The sequence below is a fragment of the Plectropomus leopardus genome, chromosome 4 (assembly GCF_026936395.1).
Source record: "Plectropomus leopardus strain MGB_pleo_1.0 chromosome 4, ASM2693639v1, whole genome shotgun sequence".
NCBI classification, from domain to species: Eukaryota; Metazoa; Chordata; class Actinopteri; order Perciformes; family Serranidae; genus Plectropomus; species Plectropomus leopardus.
Window position 1 is genome coordinate 8,489,396 of NC_142179.1, and position 19,728 is coordinate 8,509,123.

The 19,728-nt window shown below is 37.4% G+C and overlaps 1 protein-coding gene across 2 annotated transcripts in view; it reads right to left on the reverse strand.

The window, feature by feature from the left end:
* Positions 1 to 19,728, reverse strand: part of col27a1b (collagen, type XXVII, alpha 1b) — a 107,868-nt gene that overhangs the window by 16,428 nt on the left and 71,712 nt on the right. For both annotated transcript variants that reach the window (XM_042487941.2, XM_088076466.1), the window contains exons 33-44: positions 19,470 to 19,523; positions 19,335 to 19,388; positions 18,785 to 18,838; positions 18,474 to 18,527; positions 15,107 to 15,214; positions 14,953 to 15,006; positions 14,575 to 14,682; positions 14,445 to 14,498; positions 11,501 to 11,554; positions 10,421 to 10,477; positions 10,278 to 10,331; positions 9,450 to 9,503 (exon numbers count right to left, since the gene is read on the reverse strand). In XM_042487941.2, coding sequence (XP_042343875.1) covers positions 9,450 to 9,503; positions 10,278 to 10,331; positions 10,421 to 10,477; positions 11,501 to 11,554; positions 14,445 to 14,498; positions 14,575 to 14,682; positions 14,953 to 15,006; positions 15,107 to 15,214; positions 18,474 to 18,527; positions 18,785 to 18,838; positions 19,335 to 19,388; positions 19,470 to 19,523 — 759 coding nt within the window. The remainder of the gene's footprint in view (positions 1 to 9,449; positions 9,504 to 10,277; positions 10,332 to 10,420; positions 10,478 to 11,500; positions 11,555 to 14,444; positions 14,499 to 14,574; positions 14,683 to 14,952; positions 15,007 to 15,106; positions 15,215 to 18,473; positions 18,528 to 18,784; positions 18,839 to 19,334; positions 19,389 to 19,469; positions 19,524 to 19,728) is intronic.

A 19,728-nucleotide genomic window follows, 5' to 3' on the forward strand; every position in this document is an offset into this window, starting at 1 on the left:
CTCTACAAGCTATAATATGTCATTTTCAGCCATTTTTGGGACGGGTCAAAATTTGACATTTTTCGCCATAGTATAGTATGTGATTTTTGGCCAGTTTTTCAACATGCTAAAGTATGACATTTTGGGATTTTTTTGGCCTTTGTTTCCATTTGATATGGTATGATGCATCTCTACAAGTTATAATATGTCATTTTCAGCCATTTTTGGGACGGGTCAAAATTTGACATCTTTCGCCATAGTATAGTATGCGATTTTTGGCCAGTTTTTCAACATGCTAAATTATGGCATTTTGGGACTTTTTTGGCCTTCGTTTCCATTTGGTATAGTATGATGCATCTCTACAAGTTATAATATGGCATTTTCGTCCATTTCTGGGACGGGTCAAAATTTGACATTTTTCGCCATAGTATAGTATGCGATTTTTTGCCATTTTAACAACATGCTAATTTTTGACATTTTTTCACGTTTTCTGGCCATTGTTTCCACTTTGAACAATATAATGCATCTCTACAAGCTATAATAATTCATTTTCAGCCATTTTTGGGAAGGGTCAAAATTTGACATTTTTCGCCATAGTATAGTATGCGATTTTTGGCCGTGTTATCAACATGCTAATTTATGGCACTTTTAGACTTTTTTGGCCTTTGTTTCCATTTGGTATAGTAAGATGCATCTCTACAAGTTATAATATGTCATTTTCGTCCATTTCTGGGACGGGTCAAAATTTGGCATTTGTCGCCATAGTATAGTATGCGATTTTTTTGCCATTTTAACAACATGCTAATTTTTGACATTTTTTCACGTTTTCTGGCCATTGTTTCCACTTTGAACAGTATAATGCATCTCTACAAGCTATAATATGTCATTTTCAGCCATTTTTGGGACGGGTCAAAATTTGACATTTTTCGCCATAGTATAGTATGTGATTTTTGGCCAGTTTTTCAACATGCTAAAGTATGACATTTTGGGATTTTTTTGGCCTTTGTTTCCATTTGATATGGTATGATGCATCTCTACAAGTTATAATATGTCATTTTCAGCCATTTTTGGGACGGGTCAAAATTTGACATTTTTCGCCATAGTATAGTATGCGATTTTTGGCCATTTTAAAACATGCTAACTTTTGACATTTTTTCACGTTTTCTGGCCATTGTTTCCATTTGGTATAGTATGATGCATCTCTACAAGCTATAATAGTTCATTTTCAGCCATTTTTGGGACGGGTCAAAATTTGACATCTTTCGCCATAGTATAGTATGCGATTTTTGGCCAGTTTTTCAACATGCTAAAGTATGACATTTTGGGACTTTTTTGGCCTTTGTTTCCATTTGCTATAGTAAGATGCATCTCTACAAGTTATAATAATTCATTTTCAGCCATTTTTGGGACAGGTCAAAATTTGACATTTTTCGCCATAGTATAGTATGCGATTTTTGGCCATTTAAACAACATGCTGATTTTTGACATTTTTTCAAGCTTTCTGGCCATTGTTTCCACTTTGAACAGTATAATGCATCTCTACAAGCTATAATAATTCATTTTCAGCCATTTTTGGGACGGGTCAAAATTTAACATCTTTCGCCATAGTATAGCATGTGATTTTTGGCCATTTTATCAACATGATAATTTTTTACTTTTTTCACGTTTTCTGGCCACTGTTTCCAGTTGGAACAGTATAATGCATCTCTACAAGTTATAATATGTCATTTTCGTCCATTTCTGGGACGGGTCAAAATTTGACATTTTTCGCCATAGTATAGTATGCGACTGTTGGCCATTTAAACAACATGCTAAATTTTGACATTTTTTCACGTTTTCTGGCCATTGTTTCCACTTTGAACAGTATAATGCATCTCTACAAGCTATAATAATTCATTTTCAGCCATTTTTGGGACAGGTCAAAATTTGACATCTTTCGACATAGTATAGTATGCGATTTTTGGCCATTTTTTCAACATGCTAAATTATGACATTTTGGGACTTTTTTGGCCTTCGTTTCCATTTGCTATAGTAAGATGCATCTCTACAAGTTATAATATGTCATTTTTGTCCATTTCTGGGACGGGTCAAAATTTGACATTTTTCGCCATAGTATAGTATGCGATTTTTTGGCCATTTTATCAACATGCTAATTTATGACATTTTGGGAGTTTTTTGGCCTTCGTTTCCATTTGTTATAGTAAGATGCATCTCTACAGGCTATAATATGTCATTTTCGTCCATTTCTGGGACGGGTCAAAACTTGACATCTTTCGCCATAGTATAGTATGCGATTTTTGGCCATTTTATCAACATGCTAATTTATGACATTTTGGGAGTTTTTTGGCCTTCGTTCCCACTTTGAACAGTATAATGCATCTCTACAAGCTATAATAATTCATTTTCAGCCATTTTTGGGACGGGTCAAAATTTGACATCTTTCGCCATAGTATAGTATGCGATTTTTGGCCATTTTATCAACATGCTAATTTATGACATTTTGGGAGTTTTTTGGCCTTCGTTTCCATTTGTTATAGTAAGATGCATCTCTACAGGTTATAATATGTCATTTTCGTCCATTTCTGGGACGGGTCAAAATTTGACATTTTTCGCCATAGTATAGTATGCGATTTTTTTGCCGTTTTATCAACATGATAATTTTTGACTTTTTTCACGTTTTCTGGCCACTGTTTCCAGTTGGAACAGTATAATGCATCTCTACAAGCTATAATATGTCATTTTCATCGGTTTTTGGGACAGGTCAAAATTTGACATTTTTCGCCATAGTATAGTATGTGATTTTTGGCCAGTTTTTCAACATGCTAAAGTATGACATTTTTAGACTTTTTTGGCCTTCGTTTCCAGTTGGAACAGTATAATGCATCTCTACAAGGTATAATATGTCATTTTCATCAATTTTTGGGACGGGTCAAAATTTGACATTTTTCGCCATAGTATAGTATGCGATTTTTGGCCATTTTAAAACATGCTAACTTTTCACATTTTTTCACGTTTTCTGGCCACTGTTTCCACTTTGAACAATATAATGCATCTCTACAAGCTATAATAGTTCATTTTCAGCCATTTTTGGGACGGGTCGAAATTTGACATCTTTTGCCATAGTATAGTATGCGATTTTTGGCCAGTTTTTCAACATGCTAAATTATGGCATTTTGGGACTTTTTTGGCCTTCGTTTCCATTTGGTATAGTATGATGCATCTCTACAAGTTATAATATGTTATTTTCATCGGTTTTTGGGACGGTTCAAAATTTGACATCTTTCGCCATAGTATAGTATGCGATTTTTGGCCATTTAAACAACATGCTAATTTTTTACATTTTTTCAGGTTTTCTGGCCATTGTTTCCACTTTGAACAGTATAATGCATCTCTACAAGCTATAATAATTCATTTTCAGCCATTTTTGGGACGGGTCAAAATTTAACATCTTTCGCCATAGTATAGTATGCGATTTTTGGCCAGTTTTTCAACATGCTAAATTAAGACATTTTGGGACTTTTTTGGCCTTTGTTTCCATTTGCTATAGTAAGATGCATCTCTACAAGTTATAATATGTCATTTTCGTCCATTTCTGGGACGGGTCAAAATTTGACATTTTTCGCCATAGTATAGTATGCGATTGTTGGCCATTTAAACAACATGCTAATTTTTGACATTTTTTCATGTTTTCTGGCCATTGTTTCCACTTTGAACAGTATAATGCATCTCTACAAGCTATAATAATTCATTTTCAGCCATTTTTGGGATGGGTCAAAATTTAACATCTTTCGCCATAGTATAGTATGCGATTTTTGGCCAGTTTTTCAACATGCTAAATTAAGACATTTTGGGACTTTTTTGGCCTTTGTTTCCATTTGCTATAGTAAGATGCATCTCTACAAGTTATAATATGTCATTTTCGTCCATTTCTGGGACGGGTCAAAACTTGACATTTTTCGCCATAGTATAGTATTGTTATAGTAAGATGCATCTCTACAGGTTATAATATGTCATTTTCGTCCATTTCTGGGACGGGTCAAAATTTGACATTTTTCGCCATAGTATATTATGCGATTTTTGGCCATTTAAACAACATGCTAAATTATGACATTGTGGGACTTTTTTGGCCTTTGTTTCCACTTTGAACGGTATAATGTATTTCTAAAAGGTGTAATATGCCATTTTCATCCACTTTTGAGACGGGTCAAAATTTGCCATAGTATAGTATGCGATTTTTGGCCATATTAATAACATGCTAACTTTTGACATTTTTTCACGTTTTCTGGCCAGTGTTTCCACTTTGAACAGTATGATGCATCTCTACAAGCTATAATATGTCATTTTCAGCCATTTTTGGGACAGGTCAAAATTTGACATCTTTCGCCATAGTATAGTATGCGATTTTTGGCCAGTTTTTCAACATGCTAAAGTATGACATTTTGGGACTTTTGTGGCCTTTGTTTCCACTTTGAACAGTATAATGCATCTCTACAAGTTATAATATGTCATTTTCATCCATTTCTGGGACGGGTCAAAATTTGACATTTTTCGCCATAGTATAGTATGCGATTTTTGGCCATTTAAAGAACACGCTAACATTTGACATTTTTTCACGTTTTCTGGCCATTGTTCCCACTTTGAACAGTATAATGCATCTCTACAAGCTATAATAATTCATTTTCAGCCATTTTTGGGACGGGTCAAAATTTGACATCTTTCGCCATAGTATAGTATGCGATCTTTGGCCAGTTTTTCAACATGATAAATTATGAGATTTTGGGACTTTTTTGGCCTTTGTTTCCATTTGTTATAGTAAGATGCATCTCCACAGGTTATAATATGTCATTTTCGTCCATTTTTGGGACGGGTCAAAATTTGACATCTTTCACCATAGTATAGTATGCGATTTTTGGCCATTTAAACAACATGCTAATTTTTGACATTTTTTCACGTTTTCTGGCCATTGTTTCCACTTTGAACAGTATAATACATCTCTAAAAGCTATAATAATTCATTTTCAGCCATTTTTGGGACGGGTCAAAATTTTACATTTTTCGCCATAGTATAGTATGCGATCTTTGGCCAGTTTTTCAACATGATAAATTATGAGATTTTGGGACTTTTTTGGCCTTTGTTTCCATTTGTTATAGTAAGATGCATCTCCACAGGTTATAATATGTCATTTTCGTCCATTTTTGGGACGGGTCAAAATTTGACATCTTTCACCATAGTATAGTATGCGATTTTTGGCCATTTAAACAACATGCTAATTTTTGACATTTTTTCACGTTTTCTGGCCATTGTTTCCACTTTGAACAGTATAATGCATCTCTACAAGCAATAATTATTCATTTTCAGCCATTTTTGGGACGGGTCAAAATTTGACATCTTTCGCCATAGTATAGTATGCGATTTTTGGCCATTTAAACAACATGCTAATTTTTGACATTTTTTCACGTTTTCTGGCCATTGTTTCCACTTTGAACAGTATAATGTATTTCTAAAAGGTGTAATGTGTCATTTTCATCCACTTTTGGGACAGGTCAAAATTTAACATCTTTCGCCATAGTATAGTATGCGATTTTTGGCCAGTTTTTCAACATGCTAAATTATGACATTTTGGGACTTTTTTGGCCTTTGTTTCCATTTGCTATAGTAAGATGCATCTCTACAAGTTATAATATGTCATTTTCGTCCATTTCTGGGAGGGGTCAAAATTTGACATCTTTCGCCATAGTATAGTATGCGATTTTTGGCCGTTTTATCAACATACTAATTTATGACATTTTTTCACGTTTTCTGGCCATTGTTTCCACTTTGAACAGTATAATGCATCTCTACAAGCTATAATATGTCATTTTCAGCCATTTTTGGGACGGGTCAAAATTTGACATGTTTCGCTATAGTATAGTATGCGATTTTTGGCCGTTTTTCAACATTTTGGGACTTTTTTGGCCTTTGTTTCCATTTGATATGGTATGATGCATCTCTACAAGTTATAATATGTCATTTTCAGCCATTTTTGGGACGGGTCAAAATTTGACATTTTTCGCCATAGTATAGTATGCGATTTTTGGCCATTTAAACAACATGCTAATTTTTGACATTTTTTCACGTTTTCTGGCCATTGTTTCCACTTTGAACAGTATAATGTATTTCTAAAAGGTGTAATATGTCATTTTCATCCACTTTTGGGACAGGTCAAAATTTGACATCTTTCGCCATAGTATAGTATGCGATTTTTGGCCATTTTATCAACATGCTAATTTATGACATTTTGGGACTTTTTTGGCCTTTGTTTCCATTTGTTATAATAAGGTGCATCTCTACAGGTTATAATATGTCATTTTCAGCCATTTCTGGGATGGGTCAAAATTTGACATTTTTCACCATAGTATAGTATGCGATTTTTGGCCATTTTATCAACATGCTAACTTTTGACATTTTTTCACGTTTTCTGGCCATTGTTTCCACTTTGAACAGTATAATGAATCTCTATAAGCTATAATAACTCATTTTCAGCCATTTTTGGGACGGGTCAAAATTTGACATTTTTCGCCATAGTATAGTATGCGATTTTTGGCCATTTAAACAACATGCTAATTTTTTTTACATTTGTTCACGTTTTCTGGCTATTGTTTCCACTTTGAACAGTATAATGCATCTCTACAAGCTATAATATGTCATTTTCAGCCATTTCTGGGATGGGTCAAAATTTGAGATTTTTCGCCATAGTATAGTGTGTGATTTTTGGCCATTTTATCAACATGCTAATTTATGACATTTTTAGACTTTTTTGGCCTTCGTTTCCATTTGGTATAGTATGATGCATCTCTACAAGTCATAATATGTCATTTTCAGCCATTTTTGGGATGGGTCAAAATTTGACATTTTTCGCCATAGTATAGTATGCGATTTTTGGCCATTTTAACAACATGCTAACTTTTGACATTTTTTCACGTTTTCTGGCCATTGTTTCCACTTTGAACAGTATAATGTATTTCTAAAAGGTGTAATATGTCATTTTCATCCACTTTTGGGACGGGTCAAAATTTGGCATTTTTCGCCATCGTATAGTATGCGATTTTTGGCCATTTAAACAACATGCTAATTTTTTACATTTTTTCAGGTTTTCTGGCCATTGTTTCCACTTTGAACAGTATAATGCATCTCTACAAGCTATACTTGCCATTTTCAGCCATTTTTAGGATCGGTCAAAACTTTTTTACATGTTATAATAAGTTGTTTTCAGCCATTTTCATGACACTCGGATTTGGAGGTGCTGACTCTCTCCAGGCTGCTTCACACTCGGCTGCGAACCAATCCAGTGAGGTCATGGCCTGATGAAGCCAATCATCTGCAAAAAGCAGGGACCCAATCCTGAGGTCACCAAACCGGACCCCCTCAACACCCTGGCTGCGCCTAGAAATTCTGTCCATAAAAGTTAGGAACAGAATCGGTGACAAAGGGCAGCCCTGGCGGAGTCCAAACTGCTGTCTCTTAATTAAATGACTCCGAACCCAATCTAATACTACCCCCTTGATACCATACCTTTCCAGTTTACTGACAAATATGTCATGGTCAATCGAATCAAAAGCTTTTTGGAGATCAATAAACATCCCAGTTGCATATTTTTTGTAATCTTTAGCATTTGTGATTTCCTTAGTTGATTCTATTATTGCCTGTGATGTTGATCTGTTTGATCTGAATCCATATTGGCTTTCAGTGAGTAATTTGTGCTTTTCTTAGAAGGTTTCCAGTCTGCTGCTGAATAGTTTTTCTAGTATCTTGGAAAACTGTGGAAGTAAAGAGACAGGTCTGTAGTTTCTGAAAAGATGTTTGTTCCCAGTTTTGTACAAAGGTATAACATTAGCTATTGTCATTTTGTTTGGAAATGAACCAGTGAAACATTAACAAAGAACTGATTGAGGCTATTAGCCACGACATCCATACTAGGATTTTCATTATCTTCATCAATAAAATACGCAGGATAACTTATTTTTCTAGAGCTATTTTTCATAATACTATTTAGTATATTCCATATTCCTTTAATATTGTTTTTGTTATCATCTAGTATTTTCTTATAATATTCTTCTTACTTTTCCTTATAATTTGAGTTAACTTATTTTGATTTTTTGACATTTTTATACATACTATATTATGTTGTTTTGGGTCTTTTTTTGACGTGCTATATTGTGATATTTTTGGCAGTTATTTCAACATGTTATTCCAAGTTGTTTTCAGAATCAGAATCAGAATGAGAATCTAGTTTTATTGCCAAGTACATTTACATACAAAAGGAATGTGACTTGGTGTTTTGGTGCAAAACAATTAACATAAAGGAAGAATAAAATAGTGAATTTAAATAGAATAGAACATAAGATAACAAATATAGAAGCAATTTAAATATATAAAATGACAAAACAGAATATAAAGGACACAAAAAGTATGTACACAAGGTGCAATGGAGGGACTGTACAGATTTTCAGACGTAGAGTTGCAGTGCAAATATCTTAAATTTAAATAATTAAGTTGACCTAAAGTGTGCAGTGTACAGAAGTCCAGTTCAGTGTGCATTAATGTAACACATAAAAACTGATTTAGGTTAACGTTAATGTAACGTTTTCAGACTCTGGGGCTGGATTAGAGCCTGTGTCATGTGGGTGGTGGGGGAGGGGGGAGGGCTGGAATATTGTTCATGATGGTGACAGCAGAGGGAAGGAAACTGTTTTTGAGTCATGAGGTTTTGGTCCTGATGGACCGCAGCCCCTTGCCGTGTCTGGGGTGAGAGGGGTCTGCCACAATTTTACCTGCACGCCTTAGGGCGATTTTTCCAGCCCTTTTTTGACATGTCATATTTTGGTATTTTTCGACATACTAAACTATGTATGTACGACAATGACTTATTTATTCCACTTTGCATGGCATACTATAGCATGACTTTTAATGTTCTTCTGGATGACATACTATAATAGAACTTATTTATGCTGTTTTGAAAGTCATAGTATGCTACGACTTTTTATGCTATTTTGTACAAAATGCTGATTACATAATATTGTATCACTTTTTCACATTAATGTGGTTAACACACTTTACTTTAACTTTTCATGCTTTTTGGATGCTATACTATATTATGACTTTTCTTGGTATTTAGGACATCATACTATAGCTTGACTTATGTATGCTTTTTTGGATGGCATACAATCCTATGAATGCTAGCATACAATGAGGGAGAGGATGGTGATGAAGAATGATGCATACTTTGCCTGTTTTCTCTTGGACAGGTAGTTGCTGGTGGTTAGCTTAGTTAACTTGAATAAATATCAACTTTTCCATAAAATAAAAAGAACATCCATACACCAGAGGCTTACAGTGTACGTACAAGCAGTGCACAGAGGAGGGGCCAAGTTTGACTGTTGTGTAATGACCATTCCTGCATAGTATACCTTTAATATAAATGAGACACTTACAGGAAGCCCCGGGGCACCAGCTTCACCTCTCTTTCCATCAATACCTATTTGACCCTGGAAAACAGAATTTTCTGCATTTTAATGTACAGAACACATCACTTAAACCTAACTGACACAATTTTATTTATTTATTTGGGATTTATTTTCACAGGGACAGTGCACATTAATAAACATTACTGTAACAAGCCACTGGCTAATTTTCAGCTGTTGTCCCTGGGCCAGGTGTTAGACTAAAACAGAAAGACATGAAAGCATGCAAACAGTTAAAAACATGAATTAATTACATGAATATAAATATGCCAAATGGTTAGCACATTAAAAGCGCATGAAGCAGACAACTCTACATGACAGAACATGAGCAATTTGCCAACAGACACAGTATGTACAACAAGATATAAAAGTTAGCAGGCAAGAAACAGTTATGCACAAGATGTAAGCATTAGCCAACAAAGCAGTTATGGACAACATAACATATGCATTAGCAGACATGATTCAGTTTTGTACAACAAGACATAAGCATTTGCAAATGTTACACAGTCAGCAAAAAAGCAATTTGACTCCATGCATTGCAAATGTAAAGACAGGAGCTAAGACTATGTCTGACACACACTGTATCTAAACAGCCAGACAATGAGGACAGACAGTGGAGCATGTGGAGGCTGTGTATGATAGCATATCTGGTTGCTTATTAGCCATGCTTTCAAATTGTGTACAAAGACGCTGTATGTGGTACTATATCTTACATGTACTGGAAGTGTGTTCCATGTGTGGAAGACACTATACTTGGAGACAAAAGCAAACATGTCTGCTTTTCTTAATTCCACTTACAATGTGTCCGGGGTCACCTGGCTCTCCTCTCTCTCCTCTGTTTCCGGGGGGACCCTGTGTTCATATGCAAATAAATTAATTAACCAATCGTGACCACCACTAACAAACCACACAGAAAAAACAGGCACACGTTAGAAACTCACTCTGTCACCTTGGGGACCTGGAGGACCTTCTGCCTTGCTGTCGTCGCCCTGTTCACCCTAAACAAGTAATATAGACACAGACAAACAACCGCAATCAATGGAATTTCCCTCAAAGCCAATGGTCTGTGCAAAATCAATGCATGCTTTGTTTGAAAGAGTACAACAATGGGAGCACATTGCACGCTCTCTTTATATGAATTGCAAATCATTACATGCGCTATTACCCACAATGATCCCATTTCACATAAATGGGGCCAATGTCTGTTCCAGGCACTTTATGGGATTCATTAAACAATAACCATGGATGTGTGTATGATTTTTATAGTCATGTGTGGCACATGTGTCAAATTAAATAAATAAATGAAGAGCCCAACAGGCATCTAAAAGTGGGAGAATAATTAGTGATGGCCAGGGGCCAAGCCATACTGACACGTACATAGATAAAAACAATATATGGCAGAATTAGTGCTTTTAATAAAACTGTGATACAGATCTGTATTTATCAGCAGAATGTTTTAGTGCCAGAGTTACCTGGCTCTCGCAATTGACAATCATACATTTTGTAACGACCTGCCTGATAGCATGATACTGATCTAATTAGAAAGCAAGTGGAGGCAATATTTTGTGGATATTGGCAAAGAGAAAATAACAAATATCCACATCCAGATGGCTCCTGCCAAGAGACTAAAAAAATGCAAATTAGTGTCTCACTAAACTATGTTGCAGTGTGTGCTGCTCCTGTCAAATAAACACAAGTTATGGTGCTAATATCCCCAAAATCATGAGGAGACCAGGTGCTCGCCTAATTATATACATTTGACAGCACAGACTTAATTGGATGCGTCCTAGTTCGTATCATTGACCAAATTAGGGCTGACTTAAGGAACATCGCAAGAACAACAAGACAGACAGAGGGAGCACTAATTAGGGACACATCTTAAGTTTCAATGCATTAAAAAACTGACCATGCACTCAAAGACAACAAGCTGCATGACACTGTTACATCGTTAAGTAACGGGGCCATTACAGGCCACCAGGATACAATTAAAGTGCAGACAGCAAGTAAATGTGGTTATTTACCTTTTCACCTTTTGGCCCAGGAGGTCCCAGGGGTCCCTGTGGTCCCATGTGACCCTGTGAAAAGAAGAACAGTTTATGACTGCAGCCTCCAATCTCAATTTACTGTGTGAAATGTTACGTTCCTAACGTGGACAAACACATGGAGGTAGAGACAAAGGGCGATAATACCTCTGTAAACTGAGGTTGTAACGCTGCCATCGATCATCACTTCATCTATTGTTGCCATGGAGAATGCAATTTTGTGATCCATCATGTTGACATGGTGTGTCGACAATTTGATTATACTATGGTCCTAAATCTGCAATGATGGCTTCCTCACCCTTAATCTTATCCCTAATCTATCATATGCATATACAGGTAATGACCAGAATATTTGCTATTTTTATCCCTTTTGTATAAGAAGTAAGAATAGTTTGTCCACTGCACACAAGGAAGTTCTCCAAACGTGCAACTGGCATAACCTCCGTGGTGCGGTACTATGGAATTCTTATCAACACCTGATCCACCCATTGTCTCTGCCAATATTTAAGAGCAATTTAAGAGAGCAACAAACTGTGTTTACAGTCCAAATGAATGATTTTTTTCTTAGGTTTTTTTTGGTGGAGGACAAGGCTGTGAAGCTCTGTGTTTCTCTGCTGTGTTTAAATTTTAACATGTCACTTTGTGTCAGCCTGTCAACTTATTGTTTTGTTGAATTATCTAATGTAATGTTTTTATCTTACCTTTCTGGTATTTATTTCAATTTAAAAAAAAAAGTTTTGTCTTCTTCACTGTTTGCATTTTTGATTTAGGTGAGACATCTGACCCTTTATAGGTTTTTTGTCTCACCTCTACGTCTCATCTGTTTTAATCTGTTGTACTTTTGCAAACGAGGTCTCTGTCATTGGTATGGTTAGAGAGAAGAGTGGAAGACTAGCAGACCTGACGGCTTCCTTTTTGCCATTCAGTTTTTTTTTCTTTTGCTTGTTTTTGTCTTTTGTTGGCCTCCATAGAACATGACAAAGTTATATTGGTGTCAACTGTCTGACCTCTGGCGGTCAACTTTAAACAAAAAAGCATATTTGGTTTCACCTCTACCTCTACAATGCCATTAATCAAGACACCATGTTACTTTTTACGCTGCTTTACGCCTTAAAATATTTAAAGAATGATGACAAATGTAAGTAAAGTCGCTGGCTGAAGACAGAGCAATGTTTTGACCTGTAAAAGCCTGTATGAAAAATGAAATTAACCAAAACTACAACTTAGAGAGGAGGATTTCCACGACTGTGGAGTAAAGAGGAAAGAACAAAACAGCAGCAAATGAGATTAAGCCTGTGATTCATCAACCCCAAAACTATTCAAGCACAGTATCTACTTGCAAGTCAATAATACCATTCAATAACGTTCTGTATGAAATATAAAGCCAGGTGAAACACCTTCCGAAAATCAATCTGTGGCTTCTGGGTTGTGAGGGAAAAAGTGCTTAGACTTTCATGATGAAAAATGTAGAAATGATATCAAGAAACAATCCCACACATACTGTAAATACATCAGACCGGCAATATGTCATCCAGATAAGGCACTCATCACCACGCCCCCTTGTGGCAAAAACAGATCAACATTGAGGGTATGCAACATCAACGTACACAGAGGAAGCTTAAACATAACTCCAAATGTCTTCTTTAAACAAAGTGGTTTAAATTAACGCTATTTCAAAGAATTTCAGCGTTGTTCCTTGCACCAACATTAAATTCAAACGTGCTCCGAAAAAAGGTAGGAGGGCTTTGGTTCCAAACTACTGTATATACCAGACTGGCATTGTGCCACTGCAACGCCATATCTCCTTTTAGGGGAAAGAGTCTTGCCGTCACATCAGGAGAGATATGGGAAAATGCCAAAAAGCTGTTGTGAATCAGGTTGAGCAATTGAGATTTGAGGCACATAAGATGCGTTAATATCCACTGACGGTGTGGTAATTTGCATAATGATGCTGGTGACAGTTACCGCTGATGGATAGCTAATGTTAGCTTGAGTGGGAGGCTGCTGCGGTACAGTCACACAGCATAGCAACATCAGACGTCTCCGACTAAATCTCAGCCTATATTAATCGGTTGGTTTTTAACAGGTTGATTTGACTGACAATACCTGGTTATTCAACTGTATATAGATGTTGGATAACCAATATAAGGCCACGATGTTAAACAGTAATCAGACATGTCCATAGCAGTTTTTTGTTTGTTTGTTTGTTTTTTACTTCAGTAGTAAATGCATAATTATGTGTCAAAATCCAAACACATCAAATTGCATTGACATCTACAGGAGCTTTGTCTTTCAATCGCCCAAAAAAGGGTGCAGTGCTTTGCAAAGTAACCATATGTGCTGGTCTGATATATGGACACCTAGCAGATTAAATGCACACTTTCTTGTTTATATTTTTGGGTGTTTATTACTTTTTTTAAATGAATTATATATTTTCTTTACATATTCCAATTCCAATATCTGAACATTCTTAAGAACTGAAAGTGTTTTACTCTTTGAAAGGGTGTACCTGCATTATTATACTATTATATAACTATGTCAGTGGCACGAAATGGTCTCAAAATTACAATAATATCACTAAATGCAATCATTTCTGGGACAATATATTACTAATTACTGTGACAGGCCTGGTAACCTAACTGTTTTTGTCTTTCTACCAACACACCTGATATTATATTGTGCATACACTACCATGTAGCATAACATAAAAATAAGAAGTTCTCTGTCCACACAATATATTAAACAGATATTGAGAAAGGAGGCCTTCTTTAAAGAGTCTTAGAAATGCTGACAGTCACAGTTTAAAATTTGTGGATAGGCAGCAGATCAAAGGTGTTTGTAAGGTTTTGGGAGTGTTGTAGGTTGCTCACTTTCATAACAATGAAATGCATTATTCCATCACTGTTTATGAAGAAGCGCTCACCTCGTAACCCGATATGCCCGGGTCTCCTTGTTGGCCCATTCTCCCCGGAGCGCCCTGGGGAAATAAATATATTTAGTCAACATCCACCAACAATCACCCAAGTCCATCAAACAACCTCAGGATGTCTTACCACTGGCCCGATGGTTCCTCTCGTGCCTTTCTGTCCGACAAACCCCTCGTCTCCCCGCTCGCCGACTGTCCCAGTCTCACCCAGATGACCTTGGTGACCCTTGCTCCCCTGGAGAGAGTCCATCAATGAGCAGGCATGCAGTGAGAGTACAAAATTGCCCGAGCAGTTGTGCGGGTAGTTTGACAATTCAAACATTTAATACTGAAAGTCTATTTGTCGAGCACCTCCACTGTCATGCTTAAGGAGGTCACTGACCTATTACTGTTTGTTTACCCCTAAAGCAGAGAACTATACAGCCCTTCCGTAAAAGAGAGAAAAATTGACCGACATTCAAGAATGAAAGGTGTATTTAAGCCCCAAGCAAGTGGACTGACCAACCTTTTCTCCTGGTTTTCCTCTTTCACCAATTTTGCCAGGTTTACCCTCCTGACCCTGGTGGGAGAAAATCGAACAGTGTTGTAAGTGGACAAAAAGAGCTGTCTGTTCATGGGAATTGAATGAAATTTGGAGTTAGAGCTGTTGAGACACTCACTCTTACTCCCGGCAGTCCAGGAAGTCCAGGGGGTCCTTCCTTTCCTTTCAAACCGATTTCACCCCTGTCTCCTTTTGCTCCTTCTTGACCAGCATCCCCTTTGTCGCCCTGAGAGGAGCAGTACAAGTCCAATGATGAAGGTGATGACACATTTGCGTTACCTCAGCCAGGATTTCAGCCTGTAGTAGTTTGAATTTATTTGAATAAAATATTCAGACTGGAAAAAAATATATAATTTATATCCAATAAAAACTTTTCCACAAGTTAAAAATGAATAAATAAATAAAATATAGCCATGGCTGCAGGTTTTCATGAGATTCAACATTATCAACTGACCAAATGTCTGCAGAAAGGTCACTGCAAAGCCGGGGGGGCCAGAATCACAAACGCTTGGTCGCCCATAATGTTGAATTTTAACGGTAAAACAGTCAGTAAAGCTCGATCCGATGTCTGCAGAGCTCTGTCTGTGGTGTGAAGTGTTAAGAGTCTACCAGTTTGATTCTGGAAGCACTGCATATGATAAATAAAACCATATTTATTCTGTATTCATGTGCCAAAGACGTGAGACCAGCACAGGGGAGATCTGAGCTCTACAGTTCGCTCTACATGAACATCTTACAGCATTATGAGCAAGCTACAGTTTCTACACTGGCAGCTTAGGCATGTAAACAGAGTGTCATAGTAGTCTAGCCAGATTAAGCTATGAGTAACTTATTAGGGAAACACCAAAGGTTGTAATTTGGATATTTAATTTCAATTTTATTTATAAAGTCCAATATCACAAATCACAATTTGCCACTGCGGGCTCTACAGCGTACAACATCCCTCCGTTCTTGGACTCTCACAGCAAATAAGGAAAAGTTCCCCCTGAAAAAAATCTTTAAAAGGGAAAAATGGTAGAAACCTACAAAAGAAAAATGTCACAGTGACTCTGCATGTTCGAGGTGTACTGCTTGTTGCCTGAAATTAAGGCTCAACTGCACATCTGATGCTACATTATCAGAATTAATCACGAGGACTTCAGTTTTGCAATTGTACTGAACGGCACTGTTGGCCAACCAAACCTCTATAACAAATAATACGTTTTCTATGACGGGAGTTCAAAAAGTAATGCCCCCAACTCAACTGCAAGCGGATACTTTTTTCAAACTTGTATACATTTGGCACACTGTGAAAAAATGTGTTACTTTCAGGAATTTCAGTCCCGCGGCAAAGTTCAACATGGCCACTGCTCCTGAGGTTCGTTAGAAGCAAAGAGCTGTTATATAATTCCTTGTTGCAGAGGGAGAAATTCCAATAAACATCCACAAAAGACTGAAAAATGTGCACAAGGGCGAGGATAGCTGTCACAAATTTGCTTCGTAATCATCCAGCTGAGTTTTACAATGCTGGGATACAAGCTTTCATTGAACGATGACTCTTCACAGAAAGGTTGGGGTCAATCTGGTGGTGTTCAAGGAGCTGACAGCAGGAGTCAACCCGGGCAGTCTTGTGGTCCCCCCTCTTGTGGTCGGCTGGTTATGATGCCAATTTTTGACGCCTGTCCTCATCCTTGTACACATTTTTCTCTCTTTTGTGGATGTTTAAAGGGGTTTTCTCCCTCTGCAACGAGGAATTCTACGACAGCGCTTTGCTTTCGACAGACCTCAAGAGCAGCATGTTGAACCTTGCTGTGGGACGGAAATTCCTGAAAATAACAAAAGTTTTATATTAATCTCAGATATATCACAGATATATGCATAAAAGGAGCTGAAGAAGACTTTTATTTCCATATATAAACTGAGAAATACCTGTTGAAGAGGCAGAAAAAAAATCCAACCTGAATATTCTAGTGAACAGCATGAAGGTTCAAACACACTGACAAACCTGCAGTTTGATCTTCTGTGAAGATATGGTTTAAGTTTTGACTTCCCATAAAATTTTCAAGAGCGTCTGTTGTATTTAAAGTCCAAAATCCAAAAACTGTTTTCCTCTTGTTTTCTAAGCCCCTTTCGTACATGCAGTCTATCCCTGAAATGTGCAGGAGCAACAGGAACAAGGACTGATATTTAAGGAAATCTGTACTAATTTGCCACCTCGTCAACATTTCAGGGAAAATGCTGGTACCGTTTGGTTGTGAATGAAAGCAGTAAAAGTGCATTTTAAGCACCTCAGCACCGGACACAAGCAGCTCTTTGTCTTTCATGTTTCTCAATAAAAATAAGAGAAGTCTTTTGCTGTGTAAACACATTCATCCGGCCTTGAGTCATATTCTTCTGCTGAGGTTTTTGGTGATTTGAATCCATAAGTGTTGCGCTACCACCAACTGCTGGACTGTCCCTTGCTCTGTCTATTCTGGTATTGCCATGGCACGTGTAAAAACGCACAAGATGGAAATGTGCCTGAATGTAGAGCATGTTTGAATAGCAAAAATCCCCAGTGGTGCCTGAATGGTTTTCCCAGTAATTTACTGGATACTATGGTGAAAGAGGCCTTAAAGTCTTCACTTGTTCTCCCTCGTTCTCCACGCTTCCTGGTCCTCATGCTCAACCTAGCACCAAGAACAAAATATGTCTTCTCTCTGAAGCAGCTGATATTGCAGATATACAGCATATCAGGCTTTGGCTATCTGGCAAGACTCATGCTACTCTAAGAACGTCTGGAAACAAGAACTAGATATTAATTTCCCCATGTAATACGTCAATGAACCATGACAATGTGCTGATTTTTGTTCAGTTAACAGCACAGGCTGCAGATTCCTCTCGAGCTGCCGTTTTACATCCAGGAGCTGCACTGTGGCCAAGAACTCCTCAATGTAGTTTACTCTCCTGACTAACAGAAAACATCCTGCACGGCACAAAGCTGAAACAGACTCTCAGGTCGAGTCTGTTCTAATCCTGAGTGTCTCCATACTCGCATTTCACCACCTTCTCCAAGCCAAACGTTGCTTGAGGGGTCTGTCAGTGACACTTCCAACAGTGTGGCTCTGCTGAGGCCGGCTTTCTGTGCTCTCCATCTTTCATTTTTCTGTCACAAAATTTGCCAGACTTTAGAAGTCTTAAAATAGCCCTGCTATTTGTTTTCACTAAGCGTCAACACAATGCCGCTCCAACTGTACAAAGGCCAGTATCTCACAAACAATAGTCGACTGGCCCTAATTACATTAAGCTGCTACAGTAAACTGAAGAGTTCACCGAGTTCACAGACATTTAGGAATAAGCAAAGAGTTGTGTTGAAATTATGGATAACATTTTGATCAGTCGCCAAAGTCTCAAAGCAGCATTTTTCCATCTACTGTGGGCCTTTACAGTGAAAGACACTAAAGTCTTTTAAAGTGGTGAATAAATCAAATTTTGAGTCATAATCTGTCTTTTATTTTTGAACTTGCCTTGGCTCCATCAGGTCCACTCAGTCCAGCCTCGCCATCAATGCCTGGCTCACCCTGATGGGCAAATCATAAAATATTTTAGTTGCAATATGGTTTATGGTAACAAGGACAGTGGTCACAGGAAGCAAAAACAGATGTGCAACAAGCCAAAAGTTTGCAAGATTGTATTTGAGTACATGTTGAAAACAAATTAGTTTACTGTGTGTTGCAAGTGACATCTTGTCTTTTGAATATGTTTGGGGGACTTGCCAGCATAAGTCCACACTTTAGCTCATTCAAGACTTCACAGAAAGAAATCATGGGATACTCACCCTCTGGCCGATCAAACCCTGCTCCCCGATGTTACCAGACAGACCGATGTCACCCTGTCAGGAGAAGAAGCATGATGGTTACGTTACTGGTGATGTGTTGTATCTCTTGATACACAACCTTTTCTTACACCATGGTTGTGTTTTTGAGTCTATTTTGAGTACATAAAAAATAATTTATTAAAACTTTCTGAGACGTTTTAATACCACCTGGAACTAACTTTATGACCAATTTTACAAAATTACAAATTTAATAAACATAAAATATCAAATTGGATTAAAATACAATTTTACAATTACAATTAATACAATTCATGTGCGTTCTTTTATTCCCGAAAAATATCCCATCTTGCTCTTAAGATTGAGGCGGAAATATGATTCAATGGAGTAGAAGACACTCCCCCCATGGCCATAATTTACTGCAGCAAAGGCTGTTGGGATGGCATCATTCAATATGGTGTTTATGATATAAAAACACAAACATAAGAACAAATCCACCAACCAAATATATCAATAATCAATTACAATGTAAATATCATATAGCAATCTTCACCTTCTCTCCAGGCTCACCAGGCAGTCCTCTCTCTCCAGCCTTCCCCGGCGGACCCTGTCATAAACAGCCGTTAGTATTTGGTGCTAATGTAAAAGTCAATGGGAGTCCTGACACCAGCTGTGTGATCAAACTCACCCTCGGCCCCATCTCCCCCAGTGGCCCAATCGTTCCTGTTGGCCCTGCTGGTCCCTGCGGCGACAACGCAGAGGCACCAATAAAAAGGTTAAGAGTACTTTCTAATCTTGGACAAATGCCTCTGACAGTGACAGTAAAGGAGGAAAAATGTGAAAAGAAATAAGAAGCAGGCAGAAAGTGTGGATTTGTAGAGATAAGTTAATCTGCAGGGCTAAGAGCCTTCAAAACACTGAGCCAAAGCTTCTGTAAGTGATGGAAA